Genomic DNA, 17,044 nt, shown 5'->3' with positions numbered 1-17,044 from the left:
TCATTACTTTCATCACTTTCCGCAATTCCATGACAAAAAGAGGTAGAACGAAACCTGCCTTTATTATGGGTAGACTTTATAATCGTTGTGCTCAACAAAAACAAAAAAGGCGCCTTTCGATTCTTTTCATGTGCACTCGTGAGCCCGCAACAAATCGCGCGCGGCAATGATAGTAGCCACGTTTACACGGATACGTTAAAAGTGTACCCTATTCATACGCCGACGCTTGTAACGCAGCTAAGATATTCGCCCATCCTTAGCGAAAACGTGCCGTGTTAGGAGAGTAGTGAAACCGGTGCCGCAGTTTCCGCAGCACACCGGCCATGCGTTTCTGTCACTGGCAGCTAAGTGCTCCCATCGGTTTCTGTCCCCTCAAAGTGGACATGGCTACGTTATTGCCGCAAACTTGCCGATACTAACGATATTATTCATCACTGATACGGAAGAAACTGTTTCAATGCACGTAACGTACTCACGAGAAGATAAAAAAACCGCGTTCGGCGCGCTCGGCTTGCTCCGCCGGCCGCCATGTTTGTTTTGGTGTCCCGCACCCGCATCCCGCAGCAAACGCGGGACGAAAAAAAAATTTTTTTTTTCGTGGCAAATTTAACCCGCGTAATGATCGCACCCCTGAATTTGCGTCAATTTTTCTGGCGAAAAAAGTGCGATCATTATGCGAGTAAATACGGTATGTTTCTTGGGGAAAACTAAAGGCCAGTCAACAGAAGTACCTACATGCTACAGACTATGGCTCATTCAACTAATTCAAGTTTGTCGTGGGGAGATAAAATACAGACCCTAACAAAACCCGAATTCACAATTTTCAAGAATTCTGAATGATTATAGTTAACCATGCAAAGAATGGGCTGCATCAGAGTTTTTGTCCAATGCTATCTAGTCATGCTAATTTTCTGCAGTAATGAGCTTTCAAAAAACCTATGATTTATTAACGCAGACCAGTGCATCAACACAGGTAGGCCCTATATATCAACCAAGTTTGAGTAGGACACATGCACTGAACAGCAGGTCAACAGCGTGCATGCAAATAACGCAACTTTTTTTTTAGCATGAGTGCACATACTATTGCTTGAACTTAGAGAGTTGCATCTTTTTGTGCTTGTGTAGCTAGACTGACAAAGTGGAAATTTATCACAATATGGTTTCCACAGTTTCAACTAATACTGATGTAGCTTCCGTACTATTCCTTCACATTTTTTAATATAACTGTGACAACAAAGTGCTGTTCAAAACAGTTGGTGACTGTTCTCAAGTTAGCACACTATTCAGAATAAGATGCTACTAGGCGTTTGAAAGTACAAAATTCCTCATCACAAAGTGTTACAGACTAGCACTGACAAACAATGCTTCAAGGTTTCCCCACGTATATAATACTGTTGCTATGGGCATGAAGCAAATACAAGACTAGTAACGTGTGCAGTGTCATGCCATTCAGTTTGCCAATTTCATGCTGCATATACCATAGCCATCTTCAATATCAAGGCACAATAAAGCATCTAAATCAATAACAATAGTACACTTACCGGCAAGGGTGTTGTACGGTTCATTTTCGTGCACATCCAATGCTGCTGCCCGAATGCGGCCATCCTTGAGGGCAGCAGCCAGTGCTGCTTCGTCAACGAGTCCTCCTCGTGCAGTGTTGACCAAGAATGCTCCGGGCCGCATCTGCTTCATTGTGTACTCGTTGATCAGGTGGTGGTTATGCTCATTGAGCGTGCAGTGAAGCGACACACAGTCGCTCTGAAACAACAGGTCCTGCAGCGTATACACCCGGCTGAGCCCCAGTGACTTTTCAATGCCGTCGGGCAGGTAGGGGTCATAGAAGATGACGTTGAAACCGAAGACCCGGGCACGCAGTGCTACAGCAGTCCCAACACGCCCTGCAACACCACACTCCACTTAGAGACCAGGCAAGGGGCCAGAGCACCGGCTCACTTACCCAAACCCACAATGCCCAAAGTGTCGCCTCGAATTCTGGCACAGCCTTGGGCAGCTTCGCGTACTTGCTCCGGACCCTGAAACTTCTTTCCCTCACGCACCATGTTGGCCAGCCAGTAGGTGCGCCGGTAGAGGTTGAGAATCAGGCAGAGTGTTGTGTCAGCCACCTCCTCAACTCCATAGCCCGGCACATTGCACACAGCAATGCCTGCATCAAGACGGTATGAAGTGCCAGCCTAGCACTAGCAACCCATGCAATGCTTACCCAGCTCCCCAGCCGCCTTTGTGTCAATGTTGTCGACACCAGAACCAATGCGGACAATGATGCGCAGGGCCTTGAACTTTTCCAAGTCCTCCTTGGTGAGTGTGATGGTGTGCCACATGAGAGCACCCACTGCTTCATTGAGCACCTTTTCGTGAATCTCCTGCGTTGACTGGGCATCGCAGAAGGCCACTGTGGCTACGTCCTTGAGGATGGGCATCTCCACCGAGCAGTCACGGCCATCAAGTAGTGCCACCAAGGGCCGAGCATGCAATGGCCCATTGGCTACGGGGCCCCGTGCACCCAGTGGCGGGTTGTCCATGCGCGGCCGCTTCAGGGGCTTCTTCTTGTCCATGACAGGTGTGACACCACTGACCGGCTGGCGCGCTCACCCGAGGGCTCTTGCCTGCACACACCCCCACCTGCTACTCAATTACCCCCTGCTCAAACCATTGTTTCACACTTTAAAAGTTACGCAAAAAAAAAAAGACCACCAAGGTAATTTCCCAAAACATTCCTTGGCTTCAGTGAGTGCCGACTCTCTTGGAAATAGGGCTACCTCCTAAACCACGTGAACAAAAAATACACAGCCCAGCCAAAATGACAAAAACTGCACATGCATAAATGGCAGACCATGTTTCTTGAAGCACCATGCGCACAAATAAAGTAAATGGCTAACAATCTTATTCAATATTCTGTGCCATTCAGCACAATACATTTACAACTATAGCCTTAAAGCAAATCTGAAGTACCCAATGACAAGATGGCCGATTTAAAAATATTGTACTGTCAAAGCCCCTCTCAACATGGCGTTATGATCGTTATGCAGCAGTACGACTGCTTGCACAAGCCATTGCCATTGACAGTTGCTTGGTGCTTTATTATAATTATAGTACTTGGAACCCTTTCTAGGTGTCCACCAGCAACATAACATGCCACAAACTGGTGACGGGAAGTTGCAGTTACTCATGTGAGCAATGTCTACTATATAACTACAGGAAGTCATGACATGCACTGCAAATTTTTCTGGATGCTTAAACTCAGAATATTTTCATGGTAATGATAGCATTACTCGAGTCACCACCACCTGCGTCTGCATTCGCAACACATCTCTGAGGCATGTATAAAGCTACCTGAAAAGTCCCTCCAATTACTGAAAAATAGAACACGCAACCAAAAATTCAGCATCACATGCCAAGTTCCCAGTTTAAACAGCAGCACCTGTCATGCTAACACGGTGCCAGCATCTCACAAATGTTGTACATGCCAAACAACAGAAACGAAGCAGTATCAGTGTTTCCAAATATTGCTAGGTATGTCCCCTACACAAATAGTCTGATTTAATCATAATACAAAACGTAGCTAGACTACCTATGCCCTAAACCCAGCTCAGACATTGTTTCTTTTAATTTACAAGCTGGGCAGAGTTGGTTGGTTCAATTGATTGGGGGGTTTTAATGTCGCAAAGCAACACAGGGTCTAAGAGAGTCACTGCAGTGGCAAGATTAGCTTTGACCACCTGGGATTCTTTGGCATGCACCGATAAATATAAGCACCATAAGTGTTTTGCATTTCGCCTCCATTGAAATGCAGCCGCCATGACAGGGAATCAAACCAGCAGCAGAATGCCATAGGCACTGAGCCACCATGACGCGTTAAGCTGTAAACAGTGCACATTGTGTACCTTTCATATATAATGCAGAATATGCAAACACAATATTCACACATTAGTGTAGCTCAATTTAGCAGGATTGAGTGAGCTTACACTTGTCATAGAAAAAAAAAAGCAGTTTGCAAAAAAAAGAGAAGGAATTGTACATTACACAATGCTAGCTTGTATAATATTCATCTCAAAAGAGAAAGCAATGTTGATTAAATGAGACAAACTTATCAAATACGGCAACATGTTTATCAACTATAGCATTTTTTTTGTGTGGTTCAGTTTGAAAAATTTTTAAATGAAAGTACAGACACTGCAATGTTATTAAGGAAGATGCCAGTACCAGTTTAAAATTTATTCCACAAGATTAGCCCTTCGACTGTTCTAAATATAATGAATGGAGGTAGAGGCAATAAGTCGTATAAGCTAGCATTTATTGTTCTTCCACAGCCATTACTAGCTTAAAGTGTATGGAAGAAAAAGCCATGAAATATGGCACAAAACAGGTTTCACTATGTTTTCATGACATCTGTAAGCAAACTAATGAGCCTACTTTACTGTTGCACACCAGTAAATTTATACAATTACACCCTGTAGAGCATGGGGTGGGCCGAATTTTGTTTTACTCGAACTTTGCAACTAAGCGCAATAAAACGTTTAGTTATGGAGCACAATGCATAATTGCCAAATACAGACTGCTTTGTTAGCTAAAGGGTCAGACTGCTGTCAGTGTCACAATATGTGGCAGATTCAGTAGGTAAAATTATGATTGTGTGAAAAAAAAAAAAAGCAGAGAAAGCACTGTATATTGGCAGATTTTGCATTGCAATTCAGTTAATGATATAGTCAAACCTCATTATAACAAAACAGGATATAACAAACTATGTGTAATTCCCCTTGAAGTCCCCAAAGATCCAGTAGATGCAATTGGATATAACAATTCATTCTGGCTCCCTCTTCCACTTCGTTATAACGAGGTGTTACTAAATAAAACAAACATAATGACATTCTACTTAACTACAATATTGTTACCAGTGACCAAGGGATGCTAATGAAAAAGGCATAAGTCCAATCCACTAAGCTTCTGTAAAATACATGGCATCACTCTAAATGAAGTTAGCCATTCCACCGGGAAGTATTGCTGCTGAAGCTGTTACGAGGCTCGTACTTGTCTTGTGTATGAATAATGAAGTTCACATCAATAGTGATATTGAACAGAGAAAAGCGTTAGTGCGAATTAAGCTTTCAGTACAGTTTAAAATACAATGCCAACCGTGCAAAAAGAATGCATTTTGCAACACATTAATTATAAGGATAGCAAACCATTGCTGCAGACATCATGCACTAAAAAATGTCATTGCAAAAAGTTGCAATTGTGCTCCGCAGTTAAGATGGCTGGCACAGCCAGCCCATCCTCCGAGCACCAATATTTGAACGCATGCCCAAAGAAAAATATCAAGGTGCACAATAAGTACACCTGTCAAGATAACCACATTGCTTCAAGATTCACAAAATTTTGGCAGTGTTGTATTATCAGCAAGTTTTGCACACTGCACGTGCACTGTAGCACGACTGGTGTCACCACTTGCTGCTTCAAAACGGTGCAGCTGCTAGAAACAATTGGAGAAAAACCTCGAGTCATGTTGTTCAGCAATGTTTCATCAAGAATATGAATTGTGGGACAAAGCCCCTGAATATTCTCTCTCAGCTGCAAATGTCAGTGTACTTAAGAATTACTTTATCAGTATGAAGATATGTTGCAGCATGCAATGCAGGTGAGTGAAAGCCTCTCAAATTGTCTACAACAGCTTTCCATGCATTGTGACCTACCAATTTTGATGCACTTACTAAAATTTGTTTTGTCGTTATTTTTGAAAGATAGTGAAGGGCAGGAATATAATAAACAGGAAATGTTTTGATTAATGTATTAAATCAACACAAAATCCAACAAATACATTATAAATACAACAAACACAATATAATGCAATCTTTATTTTGACCATACTCCACCTTAAATTTAAAGTAATGTGCCCCTCACCCTAATTAACATAGGCATGTAGAAAAACGGACTAAAATTCTTTTAGCAAATTCTTGGAGCTCCCACCATTTCTACAAATACTTCTCTAGTACTTCTGTTACATTCAGAACTACCAAAAGATGAACACATACAAAAAACATTGACAGCCCTAAAAGTTTATCCCCAATCCTACTTGTCACATACAATTAAGGAGTTATGTTCAGAGCTTCCCAACACGGCTAGTAAAGTCAGCCAATACAGACGCTCACATATTAACAATGCCAAAAATAATATAACGAATGTAGCCCCAATAATGCATTACGAAAAAAAAAAAAGACTGAGCAAGGAATATAAACACCTGAGCTTAAAACCTGATGCAAGACCAACCAGCAACTTCCAATATGCACTATATTGGCAGGCAATAGAAGCAGACTTCATTCATGGCAATTCTGCAGTACCTGCTCATGGTACTTCTGGCTTATGACTAAGTACCCAGGGTCCTGCAGAGATATTGGAACAGACGCATGACTGACAATGCCCATGGTACAGGTAGGCACAAGCCAGACAGTACCATCAGTGTTAAGGAGTTCTGCACACATCTATAGAGCTTCAGCAGACTATCCTTAAATAGAAACCACTGCAGTACTTCGATAAATAAACTAATTGCAATTGTTATTAAGAACTTCACAATCATACAGTACATTAGAATTAGGAACCTTCGGCTAGCAGTGTGTTCACTTCGACTAGAAGTCACCCTCTTGTCAACCAAGTGCGATTGTAAAATTAGAGATTGTAAATTGAGATAGTAAAATTTAAAAAAAAAAACATACAAGCACACGTTCCATAGCAGAACACAGCTAATGTTATTAGCCAAGTAACGTGATCTTCGTAGACAAGCGGTGTTGACATGAGTAGTTAATACAAGTGATCCAGACCAGTTCATTTCAAGCGCTGCATTTGCGGCTAGCACAAACATTGTATGACATACTATATGTGAAGTGATTTATAGCTATGTTATAGTTATGAGGGGCAGCATATACGAGGCGCCAATAATACGAATGCGAGCACACGGAAACGGTGAGGGCCGCGAAAAAGCGGTTTTAATTCACAGCTTAAAATTGGCACGACGCGCGTGTGTGTTCTGCTGAAATACCGCGCGTTAGAAACTGGATTTCTCGCTGGTGCTGCGCCTCCGAAGTATACTCTCGATGAAACCTTTTCAGGTTGGGAACAAAGAAAAATATCGGCTGTAAACGAAGATCTGGTGTTTCATACTGTCGCATCCCTTACGTAAATATTTCATTAGAGCTTTCAAATAAACCGGCCACAAAATTGTTATGCATTACTTTCTTTACTTAAACCTTTCGATTGTTCTACGCTAGAACAATAATTCGTAAATCAGGATTGAGGAAACACAGTAATCAAGTATGCTACACGGACAGCTAAACAGAAAACCGGCGATGCGCGCTAAAAATAAGTTGGCGGGTGCAATAAGTGGCGGGGGAATGCGGACTTCGACCATGAAGTGTTTCTGAATACTTCTCCAAAGCTGTCGCATGGTACAGGCTCGAAAGCGCCAAATGTTTCGAACTGATCCGTGTTTCACTACTATAAGCAACGACTTGGCAACGAGTTAACCTTTCACACACTGCAAAATGACACTAGCTAGTAGAATGGGAGCAATACATCGGCGACACTAAAATGGCCAGCGCTGGAAAACAGGCCGCCGACGAAAGCCCCATCCGACGTGACCCGCCGCGAGCGACCCTTCCCTGCATCGCAAGACAATGTAAGAGAAGTGTTTTGGGGAGGGGCACAAAGCGCGCACTGCAGCGAAAGCCGGGCAACACGACGCGCAATCAATGAACGGCGCCGGGCATCAACAAAGCTCCGTTCGGAGCGTGCGACGAGGTGCGCAGTCAGCGATCCAGACGGGCGCGCGCGCACACACACGCACACACAAAGCCAAGCGGTGCAACCGGCCGCAGTGCACGAACGGCCAGACCGGGCTGCTCGCGCGGCCTTCCGCGCGTGAGCAGCCCGGCGCAGACCCCTCAAAATGCAAAGGTGACAACGCGGCGCAACAGGTCAGCGCCACTGCAGCAGCCGACCGAGAAGGCGTACTCACTCTGTTCCAGTTCAAAACTGCCCGCTTGGCTTCTGCAAATCAGGACCGGCAGAAGCCCACATGCTGCATTTCTCGCGGGATCTGCAAATGCCAGAGAGAGATGGGCACGTGCCGCAACAACGCAGGACCAAAACAAAGGGGGCCCCAGCACGGGCGCCATCGAAGCGACACGCGCGCGAGCCAATCGGGGCGTCTAAGCAGACTGACGTCACGGCTCCCCGCTGCAGACGACGGGGAAAAGCCCGCCGAAACTCCATGTTTTTCTTGCGACAGGTCAAGCGCCGCAGGCGCCCCCAGTTACAGCACGTCGGCACGTTGCGCGCTCCTCGGCCAGCGCCGCAGCACACGAAATAAACAACCAAATCTCGAGGGCTACGACGGCGTCGCCGAGGCGCAGGCGGCTGGCCGGCCGGCCTCGATGGGCTCCCTCCTCGGCTCGCGGCACAGCCGCTCCGCGAGCAAGCCACTGCCAGACCCCTCCCCGAATGGCTGCCGCGGCATGTGGCACGCCAAAGGTGCAGCCAAATGACGCGGCGGCATTTATCTGGCGCAAAAAATAAGCCTAATCAATGTTGCCGCGGGCTGGTTGCCGCCATGGAATGCGAATTTGGACAAAGAGAGCGTGCCCGCTTGTTTGGCGTTCAAAACTTCCGGGACGGCAAGCGCACGCTAAATGTAGGTCAGCGAAAGACTCCACCAAATGCAACGCTTGAGCCCGCTCATCACCAGCAAAAGTAAACAATCCAACGGTCTATGAACCGCAGCGCGAGCGCTTACGACACATCTCGTGCGCTCGTGCTGCGAAGAACTAATCAAGTCACAGAACATGCTTCGAACGCCAACACCGCGTGCTTTGTTCACGCCACGGTGGTCCGTGCGCACGCGCTCCGAAGAGACGCTCCAGCTGCACGGCCATAATTCCACAGTCGCTCACGGTCACGGCGCATGCAAGGCTGTCGCCCAAGCCTACTTATTTACCTGCTAGGCAAGAACAACTCGGGGAGCGGTCAACAAGTAATGTCTGACTAAGCCTTTCAGCCCCAATTATCACTTCGACAAATGCACACATGGGAGATTGGGGTTCAGGCAGGAGCTCAACATTCGATCACACTCCAAGGAAAATCATTCAACGGCATCATAAAACAGCCACAGACAACAGCTTTCCAGTGACAAGTCTTACCTTTTGAGTCGAGGAGCTCACTTAGCAAACAAAGGCTGACGACTATGGCCGGTAATGCGTTGCTGCAGCGAGTGGAGCTACCCGTAAAGCCTAAAACAAAATCCAAGAGATGGCCGTTAGATCGCGTAACTTGGTACGTTCCTTGCAAAATAGTACAGAAATTATTACCACCCGCCACAAGTCTCGCGAGCTAGAGCCAAAATAAACGAATATACGAGCCTATGACGTAGCGAAAGAACGCCAAAAACCTTCAACGGGAGAGGCGGATAAGCGATCTCGTGTAATCTCGTTCTGAGGGGTTTGTTTGCGAGACTGGACGTTCTTGTGCTTGTAGATAGTGTTAAGTAATGGGCTGCTGTCTTTAAATCATTTTTTTGTCGCGATCGTTTGCAATGTTATGTTCATTTTGCGTGGCCAATGACTCTGCGGACGAGTAACGGCGGTGAAAGGAAATAGGCTTCGATCTTTTTAGGTGCTGAGAGGACACAGTTGGGTGGAATATCGCTCCGCACAATATTAATACGCGCCGCTCAGCTGTCGGCTCCATTTGGTCGACGCAACACGGCCTAGCGCTTGGTTTCCCGGGTCGTTGCTCGCCGGAGCCGTAACGTGCAGCGCTTCATGTGAGCGGTGTCGGCGCCGAAGGCGCTGCAGTCTTGACGTCGAGTGTTCGGGGTGAATCAGCTGAAATGTCGGACATCAAGGCGCTGGAGCACCCCACTCTTAAGGTGGGTATTTGACGCGTTTATGCTTCTTCGCAGGCTGAGTGAACGATACTGAACGTTTGTAGGTGCCGTACGAGATCCTGAACAAGAAGTTTCGAGCGGCCCAAAAGACCATGGATCGAGAGGTGTCGCATGTGCAGAGCGGGGCGGCCGAATTGGAAAAAAGCCTCCGAGAGAAGGCGCCCGCTGGTCAGCTGCGCAGTCAACTCGGAAGCTTACTGGAGAAACTGGAGCTGCTTCGGCGCAAGAGCGCCGAGAGCATCACCGAAGAATTGGAAGCCGCGGCGGCTTGCAAGCGACGCGTCGAACACCTCAAGGGCTTCGAGGCAGGTGGCGAGCAATGGAAGCGACAGCGTCTCGACCGCATGCTCGTGGAGCACTTGCTGCGCGCGGGTTATTACGGCACGGCGGCCAAACTTGCCGAGCGCAGTGGGCTGCGTGACCTGACAAATATGGACCTATTCCTCGTTTCGAAGGAGGTTGAGGATTCGCTGGCAAGCCGCGACACCAGCAAGTGCCTGGCCTGGTGTCACGACAACAAATCAAAGCTGCGCAAGTTGCGCAGCACACTCGAGTTCCAGTTGCGGCAGCAGGAGTTTGTCGAGCTCGTGCGTCGCGACCGGCGCCTTGAGGCCGTGCGGCATGCGCGGCGTCACTTCGGCGCGCTGGAAGACGAGGCACAACTGGCCGAGGTACAGCGTGTGATGAGCCTGCTGGCGCTGCCTGGTGCGCGTCCACCCGACGGCCGCTGGGAACTGTTGGGTGACAGCCGCTGGGAGCTGCTGGCCGACAGTCGCTGGGACCTGCTAGTGCAACAGTTCCGCCAGGAGCAGCTGCGCTTGTACCAGCTGAGCAGCTGTTCGGTGCTGACCGTGGCCCTGCAGGCCGGCCTTTCGGCTCTCAAGACGCCGCAGTGCTACGACGAGAACCAGCGCAACCCGGACTGCCCTGTGTGCAGCCGTGCGCTCAACTGTCTGGCGCGGGGTCTGCCGTACGCGCATTGCTCGCAGTCGCGTCTCGTCTGTCGCATCTCGGGCCAGCCCCTCAACGAGCACAACCAACCACTTGTGCTGCCCAACGGCTTCGTGTACGGCGAGCAGGCACTGCGCGCGGTCGCTCGTCGAGGACGTGTAACTTGTCCGCGCTCTCGCGACTCCTTCGATTTGCGGGAAGCCGAGAAGGTGTACGTCATGTGAGGACTCAGCCCAGCATGCGCTGAACCTCGCCGCATTTTTATAAAGCAGTGGCTGCTTTCAGGGTTGCTGCAAAAGAACGTGAAACTGCATAAATGTGGACATTCAGGATAGTACAAATCCCGGTTGTACCTCAAGCATCTTGTTCTCATTAATGGCTGCATACAAAAAATATATATATTTGCATAAGAAAAGGCGTGCAAGTTTTTAAGTGCCTACGGTGTGCAAAGATGGTCATTTTGCCATTATATAAAACTGCACATTTAGTTTAATTGATGACTAAGCTGTGTGTGAGCACTTATCCATATTGCACATTCGCTGTGGCCAAACTTCATTGGAGAATGATTGGTCAAGTATGCAACTAGTATTGTCACATGTAGCTGGAACTAGGCCGAGTGGTTTCTCATTGAAATATTGAATTTGTATGAGCATATTTTCAGACTTGTGCAAGCTGCTTTGTGTGCTGTATTTGGTTATGCTATGTATTATGATAGCATATGTATCCAGATCCACATTTATTTCATTAAACCTTGGCTGCTGCTGCCATGTCTTGGAGTTGTAATAAATAAAAAGCCACAGAGGTTGAAGAGACCCTGAAGGAAGATGAGTGAAGCTACATTGGCAGAGATTCAATATTTTGTTTTCCGCTCATCTTGCGGTTCATATGTGCTATGAGGGATTGGCCAAGAATTGGGTGGATGAAGCTAATGACCCTAATAAATTTTGTTTGCAAATTTGTGAGAAAAGGTAAATTCAGTGCTGCAAAAAAAAGAAAATGAATTGCCCAGCATGAATGAAAAAGCACAGAAAGGAAATGTGGATAAAACAAATTTCACAGGGCGGTTGCTTTGAATCTGCAATGAAATCTTGGACAGCGGAGCAAATGTCCCTGTGGCTATGCCCAAGAGTTGAAGCTGTGAATTGAAAAATTATGGGAATAGTCATTTCTAGGCCAAATTCAGAAAAGGGAATATTGATCTGTTACCTAAAGCTAGTGAACTGACATTACAAAAAGAAAAAATCCATTGCGTTTTCCTGATTACTGAAGATGTACAGGGAGGAGTGCACCAGATCAGATCTGTGTAGGTAAAAAAATTCGGGAAGGGATTTTGGTGTAGAAATGTGGCATAGTTTAGTGAAGCTGTGTATTGAATTCACCCTGCCCGGGGTGTATGAGGTGCCAATATCCGATTGCTGCAGTGACATGCTTAACTGTACACCTTTGTGCTTAACTGTGCACCTTCACAATCAAGCCTTAGTTATGCACGTTGACAATGGTGCTGCAGGAAGGGCAGGAATGCATTGGGATGCCTTAACTAACGAGTCTGCAGTCTCATTAAGAAACAAACTTGTAACCAAGCACCCAAGTTTAACCGATTACATTGAAAATAAGCACAGTCTAGAAAATGAACTTGCCAAAACAGAGTAAAGTTACTAGATGCAAGAAAAGAACAACACTTTGAACAGCATGATTACAAAGACGGCGCCGAATAAAACAACACACACAGAAGGGGGACATGCGACAGCACGTAGGTGCTACACCTACGCCTACGTGCTGTCTCGTGTCCCCCTTCTCCGTGTGTTGTTTTATTCGGCGCCGTCGTTGTAATTATGCTTAACCAACTAGCCCACCAACACATGCTCAGTTACTTTGAATAGAAAAAGCAGCTGTAGTATATTACGGCCTGAATTTATGCAGGCTGAGAATACTGCTATGAATTTGGCTAAAAAAATAGGCACGAAATCTGGCATTCAAAAAAGACAAAAAGACCAGTCAAGTTTAGGAAAGTTCCATTGTCTAGTGTGTGGTGTAGCAGTAGCTTAGCATGTAGCAAGTGCAGTGAAGTAAAAGGTGGATGGCAACATTGGCTTTGAATCTTAAAGACAGCTTTTCAGAACTTTGCAGTTTGTTAGAACTGGCTGAGGCTAGTGATCTGTCTGTTTAACCCCTTTACTGCCGTGACAAATTCTAACAAAACTTTTAGAAGTAAAAAAAGATAGTGAAAGTCATTGTGTATTATTTTTTGGTATAAATTCAGGAAACTGAACACATACACATGTGCAAAAATTCATAAGTTAACTCGTCGTCGGCACCGGAGGACACTTATGATGGCGAGTTGTCATGTCATCGGCAGTTAAGGGGTTAAAAAAACAACCATAGTGCACCGAGAAGAAAAAAACACTTTAGGTAGTCTTCTTGTAACGCGAAAACAACCCAGTGCCAAAAGGGGCAGTAAACTCAGCGTGACATAGCACCATGATGTCATTGGTGCTGTTGTGTGGGCACCATGGAAACTGCAAAATGAAAATAAATGTTCTAGATGGCAGAGGGTGTCATGACAAAGCTAATTGATTCAGTTGACAGAATATCACTGTCTATGGAAATTGGAAGCTGTGTTCTCAAATACCTCATGCACCCAGTACTCCTGTGCCATGTAAGGATGAAAACTGCAAGGCCGTAATGCACTGGCAAATGAAGATGAGAAGGCAGCTGCTTTTTAAGGTGTCTCCTACTCCCAAGTGCCAATGAGTTGCAAGAACAACTGCTTAATCTAAAATATGGGGTCTTCTGCTTTCAATTAATAGAAAGCCCAATAAGGTCTTGAGCATTGTACATTCAATCAGTAGCACGCGCTACCTTAAAAGGCCCCCAACAAGTTCAAATATATGAGTGAATGAGTGCAGTATCTAAAGGGCATAGTACCGAACACAAAGGTAAAGTAATATTGCTTGATGCATCTTAAGGAGCCGACATATTCAATCACACGGTCGAACTGTAGAGTCATTCCACAGTAAAAAATAGGTGTGACGATACCAGGTGATGTGCCAGAAATATGTCAAGAATATGTTCCAAGTGGTCAGCGTTTAATGCTGCTGCAGAATCTGTACAAGCACTTTGTCACCGCCTGGAAGAAGCTGCTCTGGAACTGGCATTAGCTGACGGAAACTTGGTACTGCAACAATCCAGCCACTATGGTAATCATAGGTAGTACAAGGGGATTTTTTTTATGTCGTGAATCCCTTGAGAAAGGATGTCACAGCTTCTTTTATTGTTTGTTTTACTTCAGTTGTGCACTTACCTCACTTTTACTTAGAGTGGTGAGGTGTTTTAAGTTTGCAAATCACTTAATTACATAATTTCCATTGCATAAACAAATTGTAATGTTTGTGAATACACATGCTGCTTAACGTTAGAGATGTTTAGTAAGTAACATTCACTTGTGTATGGTATTCTCTATCCAAACCATCCCATGGGGGTAAAAAATAATTATTGGCACATGGAGGAAGTTGTGATGAAAAATGAGCTCCAAGAATGCTAACTTGAGGACCCACAAGGTTTTTCAAAACAAGAATGACAAAGTTCAGGCAAGTTTACACACTTGCCTTTTCTTTTTCTATGTCGTGTTTCCACCTGTTCTGTCCCGATTCTTGTCCCATCTCCTCATAGTAGGTACATGCCATATTTGAGGCCCAGTAACTACTACCTTTATTCCCATCCTGGTTAAACAGCCTTACTAGTGCTGCACACTTACATAGTAATAATAATAGTAATAATAATTTATTTCCATCAGTGCAAAGTTTTTGAAGGGGGTGAGAATAGAAGCGACTATGCACTTAACCAGGTTCTGAAACTGTATCATCAGGCAGAAGCTGGGGGGCAACAGAACTAACATGGTGCAACACAGTAACTTATACTTGACAATAAAAATATGTACAAAACAGTAACAATGGAAGAAAATGTAAAACACAAATGAAATACATTTGAAAAAATTTATTGTGAAATATCAACAATACAAAAATAGATACATTAGCAGATGTACATAGATGGATGTCGGTTACACTGAAGAGTTTCAAGAGTGATTACTGAATCTGAAATTCGCGTAGGTGTGAAAGCGCAATATGTGTGAATTCAATACTGGCTAGAATCAGTTTATTTAGTACTGACGGTAAATGATAACAGTCTTTGTTGTCCATAATTGATTTCTGTGTGAGAAATATGAAGGCAGTGTGACTCGTATAGGCAGATAAAAGCTAACCTTGAAATAGTGTTTAAATGTTGTTTTTTTTGCCCTGTTTTATATTATCGTAACAGCCCATAGGTGTACAAATTGAAAACATCAATAATGCCATGTTCAATAAACAAGTGATCAATTGTGTGTCTGTTAGGCAAGTGATAATCTACACGACTAACTTATGCTGAACTGAAATCTTTTTCAAATTGTATTTTGTCACCATGGCCCACACTAGTGCGCAGAAATTTAAATGAAAGGTAAACAAAGCAGAGTATACTGCAAGTTATGCTTTTAATGGTAGTAAAGAATTATGACACGAAAGAATGCCAACGGCTCTAGACGCTTTCAGTAAAGCATGATTGATATGGTTATTCCATTACATACTTTGTGAAATATGAACTGAAGTAAATTTATAGATTCTACAATTTTGATGGACTGCAATTTATACTGAAGGTTTAATGGAGTATGATATCTATTTTTGTCATTACAGCTTTAGTTTCAGTCACATTAACTGATAGTGCATTTGCATTTGATAAGTCTAGCTTTATTCAAGGGGCCCCTACTCAGTTTTTTTAACTAATCCTAGAATGGCCTCACTATTAAAGGATGCCACCTCATGAATATCCTCCAGCAAAAATGTTTCAAATTGTTCAAGTTCAAGTGGAGTTAGGCATAGTTATCGCATCAGTGAGCAGCTTCCTCTCTCCTTTTGTCTCAACTAGCACACTGAAGGCAACACGGAGGAAGGGGCAAGGTTCCACCCAAAAGCTGAGCTTGGTATTTAGGCACCCTTAAGCGAGAGGACTCGTCACGGCGTCTAATCTGTGCAAGGTACCGTTGCTATCTCGGAGGCCACGCAGCTATGCAGTGCAAAGATGAAATGCTCTTTCTGTTTTTTTTTTTTTTTCATTTACCTCAAAATTAGCAGTAGTTGTATTACTGAGAATTTTCTTGCACTCAATGAAATGAGCCGATAGCTGTTGGTGGGCTTTGCTGCTTGTGATGACGGCATTGCAAAGGTGAGTGCAAGTGATTTTTGACAGTTTTGACACGAGATTGTAAATTCCCTGCTGTATGCAGTGCAATAATATTTGGCTCACATGTTCTCAGGAACCTCTTCTACAGATTGGCAACATTTTCTTACTATGTTGAAAGTGTTTCAGGGCCCCTGTAAAACATTATTGTCAGATTTCTCTCTAGTATTTCTAATATGAACATAGAAAAATAAAAAATGTGCTTATGTTTCAAAGTGATATGAAACTGTTTGCCAGTAGAGGTATGCACAATCGTTGTGGTGTGAAGTGCAGACTGAATGGATAACTTCAAGTGCTCTGAATGCAATAATCATGTGAATGCTGGTACATTAAAGTGAAACAACAAGGAGACAGTGCTTCTTACAGTTCCCAGTTAAAAAATTATACAACTAAGGCAGTCACAGCTATGTGTAAGCCAATAATGCTTTAGTGTAATAGACAAACAGAAACTGTGGAATGACAAACTTTGGATAGTAATAGGAAACAAACCTCATTATAACAGTTGCATCTGACACAACAAATTCTTCCATTACATTCAATATTCGTTAGAAGCGCTCATTTGTTAACTGTTGATAGTGGCACTAAACATTCTAGATTTACTTAGTTATATTGAGGTTTTACTGTAAATTGATTATTCAATCTATAACATCTCCTAAAGTGCATCTTGTTTATCGACATTCACTGAAAATTCAGCCTCTTTCTGGTGAAACAGTTCAACAGGAACTTCTATGAGGTAGGTACATGGGGGCTCTTCGAATCGCTTGATTGAAATGTATTATATCTTGCCATCTCGGCACGATGATATTTTTGGTTTATTATACTGACTGCAAGATTTTATGTACAGGAAAAGCATGTTCTATGTATTCTAGCTTCCAT

General features: G+C 44.5%; 2 protein-coding genes across 5 annotated transcripts in view; one reads left to right on the top strand and one right to left on the bottom strand.

Moving 5' to 3' along the window:
- CtBP (C-terminal binding protein) overlaps positions 1-9,556 on the bottom strand; it is a 73,175-nt gene extending 63,619 nt beyond the window's left edge. Inside the window, exons 1-6 of one of the 4 annotated variants that reach the window (XM_065439674.1) lie at positions 9,423-9,556; positions 9,204-9,293; positions 8,024-8,104; positions 2,222-2,640; positions 1,958-2,164; positions 1,542-1,898 (exon numbers count right to left, since the gene is read on the bottom strand). In XM_065439674.1, the coding sequence (XP_065295746.1) occupies positions 1,542-1,898; positions 1,958-2,164; positions 2,222-2,573 (916 nt within the window). In that variant the 5' untranslated portion in view covers positions 2,574-2,640; positions 8,024-8,104; positions 9,204-9,293; positions 9,423-9,556. Of the gene's footprint in view, positions 1-1,541; positions 1,899-1,957; positions 2,165-2,221; positions 2,641-8,023; positions 8,105-9,203 lie in introns of all 4 variants that reach the window. The other 3 variants (XM_065439672.1, XM_065439675.1, XM_065439673.1) reach the window with 3 other exon arrangements.
- On the top strand, positions 9,553-11,667 carry Kaz (E3 ubiquitin-protein transferase Katazuke). Its single transcript, XM_065439676.1, has 2 exons — positions 9,553-9,931; positions 9,994-11,667. Exons 1-2 carry the CDS (start codon positions 9,893-9,895, stop codon positions 11,122-11,124), a joined length of 1,170 nt encoding a protein of 389 aa, XP_065295748.1. The 5' UTR covers positions 9,553-9,892; the 3' UTR covers positions 11,125-11,667.
- The last annotated feature ends 5,377 nt before the right edge of the window (positions 11,668-17,044 follow it).

The sequence above is a fragment of the Dermacentor albipictus genome, chromosome 1 (assembly GCF_038994185.2).
Source record: "Dermacentor albipictus isolate Rhodes 1998 colony chromosome 1, USDA_Dalb.pri_finalv2, whole genome shotgun sequence".
Lineage (NCBI taxonomy): Eukaryota > Metazoa > Arthropoda > Arachnida > Ixodida > Ixodidae > Dermacentor > Dermacentor albipictus.
This window is presented reverse-complemented; position numbering and strand designations above follow the sequence as displayed.